This window comes from Petromyzon marinus, chromosome 39, assembly GCF_048934315.1.
Source record: "Petromyzon marinus isolate PM22_M1 ecotype Great Lakes invasive population chromosome 39, UKy_Petmar_22M1.pri1.0, whole genome shotgun sequence".
Lineage (NCBI taxonomy): Eukaryota > Metazoa > Chordata > Hyperoartia > Petromyzontiformes > Petromyzontidae > Petromyzon > Petromyzon marinus.
In genome coordinates, this window is record NC_133705.1 from 17,139,086 (window position 1) to 17,153,506 (window position 14,421).

A 14,421-nucleotide genomic window follows, 5' to 3' on the forward strand; every position below is an offset into this window, starting at 1 on the left:
AGTAAGATGGCCGTCGAGAGGTTAGGGACGCGTGCCAAGGACCCCCGGAATAGGCGCCCGAGGCGATGCCTGATCTCGTGAGAGGGGCGGGGGGACGCGCGGGGAGAGGGGTGGAGGTTGCGCGCGGTCACGTGTCCCCGCCATTTCGCGTTGAGGTCGCAAAGGCAATGGGTTGACAGCTGTGAGCTAGGAGGGGATGTGAGGGAGTTGATGGGAGGGAGTTGAGATGATGGGATGTGAGGAAGTTGAGATGAGAGGATGTGAGGGAGTTGAGATGAGGGGATGTGAGGGAGTTGAGTTGAGGGGATGTGAGGGAGTTGAGTTGAGGGGATGTGAGGGAGTTGAGTTGAGGGGATGTGAGGGAGTTGAGTTGAGGGGATGTGAGGGAGTTGAGTTGAGGGGATGTGAGGGAGTTGAGATGACGGGATGTGAGGGAGTTGAGGGGATTGAGTTGAGGGGATGTGAGGGAGTTGATGTGAAGGGATGTGAGGGAGTTGATGTGAGGGGGTTGAGTTGAGGGGATGTGAGGGAGTTGATGTGAGGGGATGTGCGGGAGTTGAGTTGAGGGGATGTGAGGGAGTTAGGTTGAGGGGATGTGAAGGAGTTGAGGGGATGTGACGGAGTTGAGTTGAGGGGATGTGAGGGCGTTGAGTTGAGGGGATGTGAGGGAGTTGAGTTGAGGGGATGTGAGGGAGTTGAGTTGAGGGGATGTGAGGGGATGTGAGGGAGTTGAGATGAGGGGATGTGAGGGAGTTAGGTTGAGGGGATGTGAGGGAGTTGAGGGGATGTGAGGGAGTTGAGTTGAGGGGATGTGAGGGAGTTGATGTGAGGGGATGTAAGGGAGTTGATGTGAGGGTATGCGAGGGAGTTGAGTTGAGGGGATGTGAGGGAGTTGAGTTGAAGGGATGTGAGGGAGTTGAGGGGATGTGAGGGAGTTGAGTTGAGGGAATCTGAGGGAGTTGATGTGAGGGAGTTGAGGGGATGTGAGGGAGTTGAGGGGATGTGAGGGAGTTGAGTTGGGATGTGAGGGGGTTGAGATGAGGGGATGTGAGGGAGTTGAGTTGAGGGGATGTGAGGGGAGTTGAGTTGGGGGAATCTGAGGGAGTTGATGTGAGGGGATGTGAGGGAGTTGAGTTGAGGGGATGTGAGGGAGTTGAGGTGAGGGGATGTGAGGGAGTTGAGTTGAGGGGATGTGAGGGAGTTGAGTTGAGGGGATGTGAGGGAGTTGAGGTGAGGGGATGTGAGGGAGTTGAGTTGAGGGAATGTGAGGGAGTTGAGGGGATGTGAGGGAGTTGAGTTGGGATGTGAGGGGGTTGAGATGAGGGGATGTGAGGGAGTTGAGTTGAGGGGATGTGAGGGGAGTTGAGTTGGGGGAATCTGAGGGAGTTGATGTGAGGGGATGTGAGGGAGTTGAGTTGAGGGGATGTGAGGGAGTTGAGGGGATGTGAGGGAGTTGAGTTGAGGGGATGTGAGGGAGTTGAGGTGAGGGGATGTGAGGGAGTTGAGTTGAGGGGATGTGAGGGAGTTGAGTTGAGGGGATGTGAGGGAGTTGAGGTGAGGGGATGTGAGGGAGTTGACTTGAGGGGATGTGAGGGGAGTTGAGTTGAGGGGATGTGAGGGAGTTGAGTTGAGGGGATGTGAGGGAGTTGAGATGACGGGATGTGAGGGGGTTAGGTTGAGGGGATGTGAGGGAGTTGAGGGGATGTGAGGGAGTTGAGTTGAGGGGATGTGAGGGAGTTGAGATGAGGGGATGTGAGGGAGTTGAGTTGAGGGGATCTGAGGGAGTTGATGTGAGGGGATGTGAGTGGAGTTGAGTTGAGGGGATGTGAGGGAGTTGAGTTGAGGGGATGTGAGGGAGTTGAGGGGATATGGAGATGGGATGTGAGGGGAGTTGAGTTGAGGGGATGTGAGGGAGTTGAGTTGAGGGGATGTGAGGGAGTTGAGTTGAGGGGATCTGAGGGAGTTGATGTGAGGGGATGTGAGGGGAGTTGAGTTGAGGGGATGTGAGGGAGTTGAGGGGATGTGAGGGAGTTGAGTTGAGGGGATGTGAGGGAGTTGAATTGAGGGGATCTGAGGGAGTTGATGTGAGGGGAGTTAATGTGAGGGGATGTGAGGGAGTTGAGTTGAAGGGATGTGAGGGAGTTGAGGGGATGTGAGGGAGTTGAGTTGAGGGGATGTGAGGGAGTTGAGGGGATATGGAGATGGGATGTGAGGGGAGTTGAGTTGAGGGGATGTGAGGGAGTTGAGTTGAGGGGATGTGAGGGAGTTGAGTTGAGGGGATCTGAGGGAGTTGATGTGAGGGGAGTTGAGTTGAGGGGATGTGAGGGAGTTGAGGGGATGTGAGGGAGTTGAGTTGAGGGGATGTGAGGGAGTTGAATTGAGGGGATCTGAGGGAGTTGATGTGAGGGGAGTTAATGTGAGGGGATGTGAGGGAGTTGAGTTGAGGGGATGTGAGGGAGTTGATGTGAGGGGATGTGAGGGGAGTTGAGGGGATATGGAGATGGGATGTGAGGTGGTTGAGTTGGCTCATCGTGGATTTAGTCAGCATCGCGTCCACTGATCAACAGGCCAATCTTGGTCAGCTTTACAAAAAGTTCAGCTTTACAAAAAAACCTTTACAAATACACGGTGATCTTGTACCATATACAGCTACTGTACCGCATGGGCTGTGAAAGGTAATTTCCCAAAACGTTTATATACTGCATAATTTTTAGGTCCCTAGTGATATTGACGAATGCGTTGAGTTCCAGTGGTGTAGAGAGTTGTTACAATCTTTTTTTTCATCACCAGGAACCGGATGATAACAACGTGTAAAACCGGTTATCAGTTTGACGCACACGTAACAATGTATTGGCATATTCTTGGTTCTTTCGGTAAAGTCACGTGGAAGGGAAATAATAAAATATTGTTTTACTAGTATTACATTATTATTTCCCATCTACGTGATTTTACCGAAAGAACCAAGAATATGAATCCCTGCAGTCACGAAAGCTTTAAATCGAAATTCAACGTATTGGCAGTGAACATCATCGTGTGTGCCCTTTCTCAGTGACACTTAGCGAGTCGCCAGCTGATCTCCAGGCGCGGCAGGTTAAACAAAGGGGCACATTCCTCAAATGCCCCACTCAGAAGCAGTCTGGATGGGTTCACAGTCGATCTGAAAGGTCTCACGTGTGTGGCGGGGTAAGGTGTGGGTACTTGCGACCTACAGTCTTCTCAAGACGTCTGTTTAGCGTGAAAAAGTCGGCGAGATAAGCACTCTGGAGCTCCCTGTCGCGAAGGACCTTCCACCAACAGGGACAGAAGCAAACAAAACTTGTAATGATGTGAACACGAGGAGGAACCACGGACAGTCGGAGTCTGCGCCAAATTCCCCCGAAGCTCTGCGGTACTCTGAAGGTCTGTTCGGTCAATGAATGAGTGTTTACATGTGGGAGAGAAACCGCACACTCGTGAGTGGGCAACATTATCCCCATACATATGGAGCAGGTGGAGTCCACATTCCCTGAACAGCTTGCTGGCGAGCCACGGGAAGCGGAGTTTCGCAAACATTGTGCGATGATCCACAAACCCTCGCTGCATCCATGATGCTGGATTATACGACACGCGCATAGCCACCCAGGGCCAAGTGACGAACCGAAGTCAGTGCAAATGCAACCACACGATGCCGTGTGTGTGTTCGCGAGTGCACTCGTGGACTCGACACGCCACTCAAATTGGTTACTGGTTCCTGACTTGGTATCGGCAACCGATTCTAAAAACGGTTTACCGGTTATTGTTTAACAACCCTGATACGCAGTTGCTATTTGATGTCAAAGGGTAGATGTTGCAGATTTGAGGTAACAAGGTACAGTAAATAATCCGTGACTGGGGGCTTCCGGAGACTTGAAAGCAGAAATCAATAAAGTTGAGAGGTCATTGGAGTGCTTACGCAGTTGGTGCCAGCAAATCGGGCCTCTCAAATTTATTTATGTTACACATTTTTTTTTACATCCTTATGGCTGTCTTTTCCACAATACTTGCAATCATAAAAAAAATACCTGTCCAGACATGAGGGGTTGTTGCTGGCCATATTTTACGACGCTGATCTGTGCGGGCTGTCGAAGAAGGGCTAGAGATCGGTTCAGAGAATAACCACTGACGGTCAGGCGTGGCAGGGAATCGAACAGAAGTTGCCTGGTCCATAGCGGCAGTGCGATAACGACGACATCACCACTCAGCCCCCTGCAGCATCCAACGGTGGCAATATTTGATTTCCCGTGTGGGAAGAGGACAACTGATTTGCACCTCGAGAGGAGCAGTGCCCTCCAGGCTCCACGTGGGGAAGAACGTGGCTCTCGCCACACACGCGTTTCACAATCGCGTTACATAACGCATGCTGCTAACCGTACACGCACATACGAGGCGCGCACACTTGCAAACACGCGCGCACCACACACATGACACGTGTTACGCAATGCTGACCCCAAGATGACAAAGCAGTTTCGCAGGCAAAATGTGCACTGCTCATAATGTTCTTCGAGGCGCAACCCAGCGAAGTCATCCAGTCAGTGGCCGGGGGCTGATGTTCGATCGAGTCAGAGCATCGAGTCAACGCCACTAACTTGACAAATAAAATCATCGACAGTTTCGGTCAAGACCAGATCCGTGGGTATATTTCCACTTCCTCCGTAAGATACATCCTTGAAGGATATTTTGGTGAACGTTGATGTCTGCATCAGATCATTCCTAGTGAGACGTGAGTCGATAATACCTCTAACAAAAATATGCAAAACCCTCTGTCGACACGACTGACGACAAAAAAACTGCCAACCAAATAATCAAGAGAGCGGATCTCAAGCATCACACGTATCACGTGGATTGTGTGTGGTACTTAGCCTCTATAGCAGAATGCACACATACAGACCTTTTGTCAATACACTGCTGGATGAGGGCCTCCGTACATCATGCGGGTTGTGGGGTTAATTTGATCATATCAGAGTGGCAATAATTTCCATCACAAATACTTTAATATCCGTTTAAAAAATATATATGATCGCTTCGTGGATTATGTCCATCTAATGCGGTAGATCATTTACTGCACACGACAACCGTGTCATCTCGATACAAACAGTCAAACAAATCACGTGCCCTTGCTTTGCATCTGTGGTGCTGGACATTTTTGGTTTTACCAAACCTCGGCAAGAGTTTGGCAAATTCAAAACAAGCTGGGCGCTGCAAACAGCCAAGTCTGGGCGCATAAGGGACCAGGCGATGCCAATATCTACAGATAAAACGGCACATAATCTTGCCAGTATTGTTTCGCCAATTCCTGGAACGCCTGAGTCAAATACAGCTGGGTGCCAACCCTGACCCACACGTGCATGTGCCGCGAGTAGGAAAATGCGTTGAGTGTGTAGCCATGCGAAAGCCCACGAGGCTCCACGTGAGACCACCTGTTAAGAAAGGGCCTAGCTCAGCAGAGTCGACAGAGGAGGTTATGTTACTGCTGCTCTCACTGGACTGGTTAACACAAGGGATAGCCCAACATGAATGCCTCCTGATCCCTGATCCATAGCTACGACAGATGAATCCCTCTTTTATTTTCATTGTCAAAGGTGGGACATACCCAATAATGTCTACCCCAAAAAGGAAGTGACGAAATCGGCTCGCATGCAGGAGCTGGATGGATTATTGCATTGCAAAACCATGAGGGATGGCTATGACCTAGGAAGGCCTTCATCCTGAACTTTTTATTGAAATGATAAAAATGCATTCATTAATTGGATTGTCATCAGCGTTACATGGTGAATATGTATCACATTGCAGAAGGCCTCCTCCTATGCGACGATGCCAGATCAGAAATGAAATTGCGATCATCAGGCGTCATTGTACACTTCGGGTGACCTGTGTTAATCCATCTACTGCGCAGGCCAGACCTGGCATCGTCAGATTGTTCACATGTTGATTTTTTAAAAGAAAACGCCTACGTGGGCAGGGTTTTTAAAATGTCACTGCTGTAAACCGTGATGGAACGTTGGTCCTGGTTCAAGTGTGTATAAAAGATTGTGTTGAAAACATACACATGTTAGTGAGGTTCCATGAAATTATTTTCTAAAATGTTTGATTTATTCAAAAAAGTTAACAATAAACGAAAAGGGTTGCGGTACCTTAGGGGCATCCCTCATATTATTGCCCAGTTATTTCAGTGGGGAATTACCAAAGAGAAATCTCTAAACCAAATCCACAGGATGAGATTTTAGTGCAGTCATTAATGATGGAGCTGAAACGATCAAACTGTTTCGATACATGAAATCAGGGCTTAATACTAGCCGGGTCTGTCTGGGTCAGTGATCTGGAACATATGTTCTTACCCGGCACACTACATCCAATACACCTCTTGCGACAGCTGTGGATACAAGTTACGTGCCACCTACTACAGTCTACCAGCTACCCGGAGAATATTAAATGAGAATCTAAGCCCTGCATGAGACAGAGTTTTCACCTGTACTAGTTTCCCCAGGATCGTCCTCTTTTTGAGGACAATATCTGTCACTTCACATAAAAAACACTATTTACACAATTCACCGGCCCTACAACTTTCTGGGAGTGCATAACCTCTACAGCATTGATTGAAATACAGCATATTCTGGACTGGTTTCGACACAGAGTGACTTATCAGCAGTCAGGCTTACTTAAATTAATGTTGGTGAATTTCAGGATGTTAGGTAGCTTTCCTAGGATAAGTCTTTCCAGGACAATGAAAAGTACTGGTTATTATCCTTCGTGTAATAATACACGCTTAAGACAGTGCAGTCACGTGTAGTTCTCCCGTCTTCTGGTATTGAGATATTCTTCTTCCCGTCTGATCCAAACGTAGTCAGGCAGAACTTAAGAGATGCATCTGGTGTTCCCGCATGATAGAAAGATCCTCGTCTACAACGTGTCCATCCTTCCCATGCTGCTGCTGTGTGGCTCAGAGACGCGGCCAGTGACAGCAGCGTCTCTGCTTCTGCATAGGAAACTGGACGCGTCCGAGCGGCTGTGCGTGCGACGGTCACTCCGCATCCACTCCAGCAAGCAACGTCGCCAACGCCAAGGTCCGTCATTGAACGGCATCTCCTCCAGCGATGACTGCAATGATCATGGTCAAGAGACTTCGCCGCTTCGGACACGGTGCCCGAGCGGACGCCTCGGCCACTGGCACCAGAGCCCTGCGTGCCATCAACGGCGGCAGCGGCACCGCCGCGGGAGCGGAGCCGACCTCGGGGCAGACCCCACGGTTAATGTGGACGTGCAGAACTGTTGAGGCTGACGTCGTACACCGCAGGTCTTCAACTCTGCTCAGCATTGTGGCGTGCTCAGGATAGGGTCACCTGGTTGCACTGGCGGAGCCAGTGGGGGGTGGCACGTGCCCCCCCACCCCCCCCCCCCCAATGATCCGATCGAAATCTCTAATTTCGATCGGATCATTGGGGTTTATTAGTAATAAATCGGCATTTTGCGACCCCCACTGCCACTGTGGAGCATATTATTACGTGCCAGGGACTCTATGAGATGATAGGACAATAGTCTGAGTCCATAATTGGCAATAAGTAACGGCAAAGCAGTTATAAGTGACTCAGAATTGTGCGCAGTTGCGTATACAGAACACGACTTCCCCGAAGGCATTCACCTTCAGCGAGCATGATGCCTATCACACAACGCGGTTCGAATTCGACCTTCGATCGATGGCTGCACCATTGCCGCACATGCATCGAATAAAAAGCAAGGGACAAGTCCTTACTTACTAACAACTCCTCTATCATTTTTCATTGCTGGAGTGGTTGCCACCCCCTACCTGAAAATTCTGGCTTCGCCATTGCCTGGTTGTGTCTTCTGGTGACTGCTGCACCCCAGCCAGGGGCGACCGACTGATGATGAGAATGGGATGGTATCCTGGTTATTTTTTTGTACCTCAGAGGTGGCAACCGAGCACGAGACACTGGCTAAACCGGGGTTGTAGGTGCAAAGTACGTGCGTTTGTCCATGGCACCCGTGATTCCAGAACCTCGACGGCGATTAACATGCACACAAGCAAGCATCCACATTAGCACATGAATGTCGGCTAAGGGAATGAAACGTAACTTTGTGTTCTCAAGTCCCTGTCAGGAGCTTGGGAGACAAGGGCACAGGGGGGGTTTATTTAGCATTGGGACTGTTGCCATACAAACTCTATGCTCTTTCATTCAACAATCCTCCCTGTGCCACTGCATCTCGCCTAATTTATAAACTATCATTTACTGCCCTTTGGCAATTCACTGCTGGATGGAGGCCTCCTCACGCTGTATCAGTTGTAGGGATTGTGGTGATTTGCTGAGGTCATATAACATTAGTGTCTCCATGCAGGCACTGCGCCAGTTGGAAATCCACATTCCCATGACAAGGGCCAGTATATCCATATAACCACCAATGTAATAATGGTGTCTACACTAAACACAACAGCCGCCATTTGTTACTAAGTCATTGTGACGTCTCCAATGCTTGTGCCAGGGTAGATGCAGACACAACGTGAAGTGTGAGAGGTTCACTGACAGGTCACGGGACAGACCCTGGTGTTACGGGCTACCCGAGATGACTGACAGATGCACCACTTGTGTTCCCTGTGCCAACTTGCTGCGTTTTAGCCACTTGGCACTCCACTCATTCTGAGCGTCGCTCTTTCGCCCTCCACTGTTGTTGGGAGACTACCTCCAACTGCCGAGTCGCGTCCTTCACAAGCCTCGTCTACAGAGGTCAATCTTGACACCGCTAATACCAATCTTTGGCTTGCCCAATCTGCTTCACATCCTCCTGTACCACATCAACCAAATATCGTATCTAACCTGTGCCATGCCCATTCAGCCTCTATGTGACCAAACAGAATCTGCTTTGGCATATGGTGGCTGGGCATGTGGGCTACATGAGTCGAGGGATTTCCCCTTCTCCAATACCTCAAAGAAATGCTCTGCAAACCTGCAGACCTGTTTCTGGGGGTTGCAGATTAGATCACCGATCTTTCCCTTTCAGACAGAAGTATATGAGGCACTGCAAGTTAATTTGTTATGGAAATACAGAGCTATATGTATTGTCACGTTGCCTAATCAGGAGGGCTGATGGTTGGGGTGTATCGCGTTGTGCTGGTGTTGGACCACTCAGAGTCCTGGCTGTTAGAGTTGTCAGCTTTTTATTGCTCCCCGAGCTGACACCGAACACCCCAGGCAGAGGAGTGACACCGTGGAGCAGACTACCACAAAGAACAACCAAATAACATTCAACACCAGATCACCCACACACATCCACTCACACCTACGGTACCTACTGCTTTCCCGAGACACACACAGAAGCTTTATTGGGGGGGGGGGGTCCACCTCCCCTACGCAACTCTGCTTCAGAGTTCCCTCTGCTTCGCAGAGTACCCGTCCTCTGACAGTGGGAGATGTTTGTGGGCCACCCAAGCAGCCACCGTGGTAACCCGACAGCACCCGACTTCACTCTCGGTCAGTGCCAGGCTGCAGCTCGCTTGCTTCCCTGCGCCTGACGCTCCTGGCAGGGCTCTTGGGGGTCCCAGACGTCCCACCGGCCCTGGTTCACTCCCCAGGTCAGCCGCTGGAAACACAACAATAATCATACCGTCACCTGATGTTTCCCTGTCCGATATCCATTCTAGAGTTGCAGACAGCACTCAGCTCCTACTTACAGTGACGATCCCCTGGTCCTCACTCGTGTTGCGCCTTGAGGGTGGGAGCTCGCCCAGCCACTCCTGCTGCTGCTGCCACCGAAGCATTTTCCACAACCCCTGACCACTACTCACCCTTGCAGCGCCGCAAGGCTCTCAGAACCTCCTAGTGAAGGCTGTGGTAAGCCTCCTCATTCTCCGTGGAATGTTCTAGACGGTGGGAGTTGGACCGGAGCTTTCTCTAAACGAGCCAGAATACTTCCACCGTCAGCCAGGATCTCTGGGGTGTTCTGGACTGCATACTCAAAACAACCATTTCATTTGCATGAGACACGGTCCTAAACCTCTAATTTCCCCTCCGCATCAGGAAGGGGCATGATGCCAACATCGCTGCAAGCAATGATGACATTTTCACTTGCAACTTTCATCAACTAGTCGATCCCAGGCTATTTTGAGTATGCAATGGGATCCTAGGTGTATGGCTAACACAGGCAGTGGAAGAATGGCAGGCCCATCTTACAATTGACAGTGGAGAGATCAGCTCCAAAGTCGGTGCTGGTGTCAATGACATAGGGTTCGCATCCGTTGTTCCGTCCAGGTGTAGTCCAGCAGATGTTCCTGCTTGGACATGGTGTGTATCCATGATGGTGTGTGGATGCGCCGATGCAGGAACAGAATTTTGGTGATTACAAGCCAATGGGCTGCACAGAAGTCTAGCAGGCTCCTACCGTTATTGAGTTGATCTGGCCCATGCCTTCGAATCACTCCAGCCCAGGTACGTGCGTTATGCCCCACTGTGGGTCACAGAAGGCATCTGACTCACCAGCAGATATCAAACGTGCATACGTGAGCACGCCAGTGACGACACTACAGTGGAACAGAACAACGTGAAGCGTGCCTCTTCTTGTGCAACGCTTTTATGACGCAGCCCGGCCACGGTGTCCGCCCGGCCTCGTGCCCACGTCACCGGCGGGGAGGGAGGGGGGGGGCTCGTGCCCAGCGGAGGGGGCTGGGTTGAGGAGGGGGGTTGGGGAGGCGGGGTGGTGCACGCCTCCCCACGTGTCCGCGCCACAGCTAACAGCAGCCATCTTGCGTGGGGGTGGGAGGAGATGCCGCCCAATCGCACTGCACGAGGCCGCCTGCGACAGCGTCGGCGCGCGAAGACGTCGCGGGTTCCGTCGCCCCCCTCCCGTACAGTACCACGCGATCTCCCCACGTAAGATGGCCGCGAGCGGCCTCACGTTGTAGACGCAGAGGGAGGTGCTGAGGGAGGAAGGGGGTCCTCCCCCTGCTCCCACTATTCCCGCTGCTGCCGCCGCCGTCGCCGCCGCCGCTCTCACCCCGGGACGCGGTCACAGCCCGCGGGCCTCTTTGCCTTGGGAGCTGTGCGCGGTGAGGTCCGCGGCGGTGGCGAGCGAGGAGACCGCGGGCTCGGAGTGAGCGCGGCCCGGGAATCCGCGTGACGGGAACAGCACCATCATCATCAGCAGCAGCTCGACATAGTCGTGTTCAACCCTTGCCCCTCGTCACTTTCGACTCTTACCAGCAGTTTCACCTGACCCTCATCGCAAGCACTCTTCATCGTCATCCAGCTCCACCTCCCGCGTGACAACGGAGTGCGCCGCCTGTCCACCCGCACACCGCCCATCCGCTCCACCCCACAACCCTCGGCACGCACACCTGGGGGGGTGGGGGGTCCGAAAGCGGTCGCCCGCCGTGTCCGCTCAGTTCACCCCCCTCGTCCTCCCCTTTCTCGCTCGCTCGCTCTCCGTGCCCCGGCGCCCTCAGCATGGACGTGCTGGAGGAGCTGCAGGGCGAGCGGGTGCTGATCCTGTCGCGGGTGGGCGCCGCGGAGCTCTCCCTGGAAGCGGTGGACGCCGAGGCGCGCCGCTCCACGCAGCAGCTGGTGCTCACGCACAACGCGCTGGCTCGGCTGCCCCCGGCGCTGTCCTCCTTCACGGCGCTCACCTTCCTCGACGTGAGCTCCAACGCGCTGGTGGCGCTGCCCGAGGAGCTGCTGGCGCTCGCCTCCCTGCGCACGCTGCTCGCCAAGAACAACCGCCTGGACGCCTCGTCCCTGCCCAAGGACTTCGGCCGCCTCTCCAGCCTCGAGTCGCTGAACCTGTCGGGCAATCGCTTCTGCGAGCTGCCGCCGCAGCTGCTGTCGCTCGGCCGCTTGCGCTCGCTCTCGCTGGGCGGCAACCGCCTTCGCTCCATCCCGTCCGAGATCTCCCGCCTCTCGGCCCTCGAGGTCCTCTACTTGGGGGGCAACGCCATCTCGTCGGTGCCTCCCGAGCTGTCGCTGCTGCCCCGACTCGCCTGCCTGGGCCTCTGCGACAACCGCGTGCAGAGCATCCCGCCCGAGTTCGCGCAGATGCACGCCCTGCGCTCGCTCAGCCTGCACAACAACCTGCTCATGTACCTACCGCGGGAGATCCTCCACCTGGTGGGGCTGGCCGAGCTCAGCCTGCGCGGGAACCCGCTGGTCGTGCGCTTCGTGCGCGACCAGGCGTTCCGCCCGCCCGCCCTGCTCGAGTTGGCGGCCCGCGCCGTCCGCGCGCACTCCGTGCCCTACACGAGCGCCGAGCTGCCGGCGCACGTGGCGCGCTACCTGGACTCGGCCAGCAAGTGCCCCAACCCGCGCTGCGCCGGTGTCTACTTCGACGCGCGCGTCCGGCACATCAAGTTCGTGGACTTCTGCGGCAAGTACCGCCTGCCGCTCATGCATTACCTGTGCTCGCCGCAGTGCTCCTCGCCGCCCGGCGGCTCCACCTCGCCCAGCGACGCCGAGTCCGAGGACGACTCCGCGGGCCGCGTGGAACCCAGGCACGTGCAGAAGGTGCTGCTGGGATAGCGGAACGGCGGCGGCGGCACCACGCTGCGGGCTCTCGTAGACAGGGACAGACGCGGACTGTGGACCGCGGTGCATAGAGGAACACTGCATACGGGATATGCACCGAACATTCGGCGCACTGCCACACTGCGTGCGTCCGAGTACACGGGGAACACTCGCACTGCTGGGATGGATGGATGTGGGATATGCAGCTGGACACTTCTCACTAAACACACAAGTTACACAGGGCATTACACACGGAACACGGACACAGGACCGACAACACTCGCACAGGACTCCACGTGCCAAAAAGGAGGTGCTCGAGCGGCTTGGCTGGGCTGCCTCTTTCTATCCAGGCAGGGTCTCCCACTCTGGGTCCTGGGCTGAGTTGGGACCTCCAGGTCCTCCCAGCAGGACCAGGGACACCCACGAAGTAGCCCCCTACCGGGGGCTGTGACCCCGCGTACGTTCTGGACTGTAACCAAGCATACTCTTTGGTTCTATTGGGTAAAGTCACGTAGGTGAAAATAAAATAACAAAAAATCACGACGTCTCGGCCACAACACAAGCGACCTTCATCAGGTGAAGGGACGAGACTGTCTGGAGGACAGCGCTGGAGTGGAAGAAGCCACGCTTAGATCACGACCTTTAAGCTTGTGATCGCGGCATCTTTTGAGGAAGGTCAGCGTCACCTACGTGACTTTACCCAATAGAACCAAAGAGTATGGATCCTAGCAGTCACGAAAGCTTTAAATCTAGAATTGTAACCAAGCACTTTCCTGTTGCCTTATGTGGTTATTAACATTTCACTTAACCTTATGAGCCCGGCGAGAGCACTTTTGAGATTCGTGACTTTTGAAGGGACACCTGGATGACCCCATGTTTTACATAGGGATAGCTACTAAGGTTGTTTAAGTTGCAGATTATTTTTCATTCTTTTCTTTTGGCCGCGCGACGCCGGCGCTCACGGGCTTATTAACTTTATAACGTCACGGCGAAGGCAGGGCTTTAATGCCAACCTCGCAACGGACGTTGTCACACTTTGTCGATTTCCCACAAAAATTCCCGGGCAGCTGTAGCAGGCAGGAGTTGAACCGGGGCTTGGTGGCCACGGCGTGGTGAGGTGGGTGGAATTGCGGTTGTGTAACCGGGGTGACCGTAAGGTGCCACCACCGACCCCTGTTCCCACCGCACGGAGAGACGCGTCAATGAGTAACCACGGCGCCGTCCCGGCTTACCCGAGCTGCCTAATCTCGTCTGCACGAGTGATTTTTACGCTGACACTAAACTTACAAAAAAAGAAATAAACAAAAAATATTTCTTACGCAAGTAATGAGTTGTCTCGAGATTGTGCGATTGTCGTTTTAACCGGAGCGTTGCAAGTGAGTCTTGTTTTGTACGACGGGAACAGCTCACAATGGGATATCTTATTCTTGGTTCTTTCGGTAAAGTCACGTAAGAACCAAGAATATGAATCCCTGCAGTCACGAAAGCTTTAAATAAAAATGGGATATCTTGTTAGGCGATCCACACGGTGGCTTCTTGAGATGCCGGGTGGAGGAATGAAGCGGCGTTTCCGCAGCAGATCTAAGTGCAGGGCAGGTCGATGCGATATGTTCCGTGGTCGCACTTGGGGTAACATCCCTCATCTTCCACTCGTGAAGCTGGCGTCAGCGCCCGTGTCCTGTTGTGCAGATTCGGTTGAGTTGACGTACGCGGTCTTCGAGGGAGGTCGAAGCCTCGCAATCTGCCGTTGGGCAACGTTGAGGTAAGATGGAGAGCGACAAGCCAGCGTGCTGTGGTGACGCATACATCTTGTGTGCAGTCGACAGCGCGGACGGCCAGGACTTTACACATCAACACAGGACAGCACAAATCGTAGTAATACTACCAATAGTGCCGTCCACGCAGC

At 53.3% G+C, this 14,421-nt stretch overlaps 1 protein-coding gene across 1 annotated transcript; it reads left to right on the top strand.

Annotated features, from left to right (window-relative positions):
- The first annotated feature begins 10,834 nt into the window (after positions 1-10,834).
- Positions 10,835-13,838, top strand: LRRC58 (leucine rich repeat containing 58). The gene has a single exon (XM_032968236.2). The coding sequence runs from the start codon at positions 11,466-11,468 to the stop codon at positions 12,528-12,530; it is 1,065 nt and encodes a 354-aa protein (XP_032824127.1). The 5' UTR covers positions 10,835-11,465; the 3' UTR covers positions 12,531-13,838.
- The last annotated feature ends 583 nt before the right edge of the window (positions 13,839-14,421 follow it).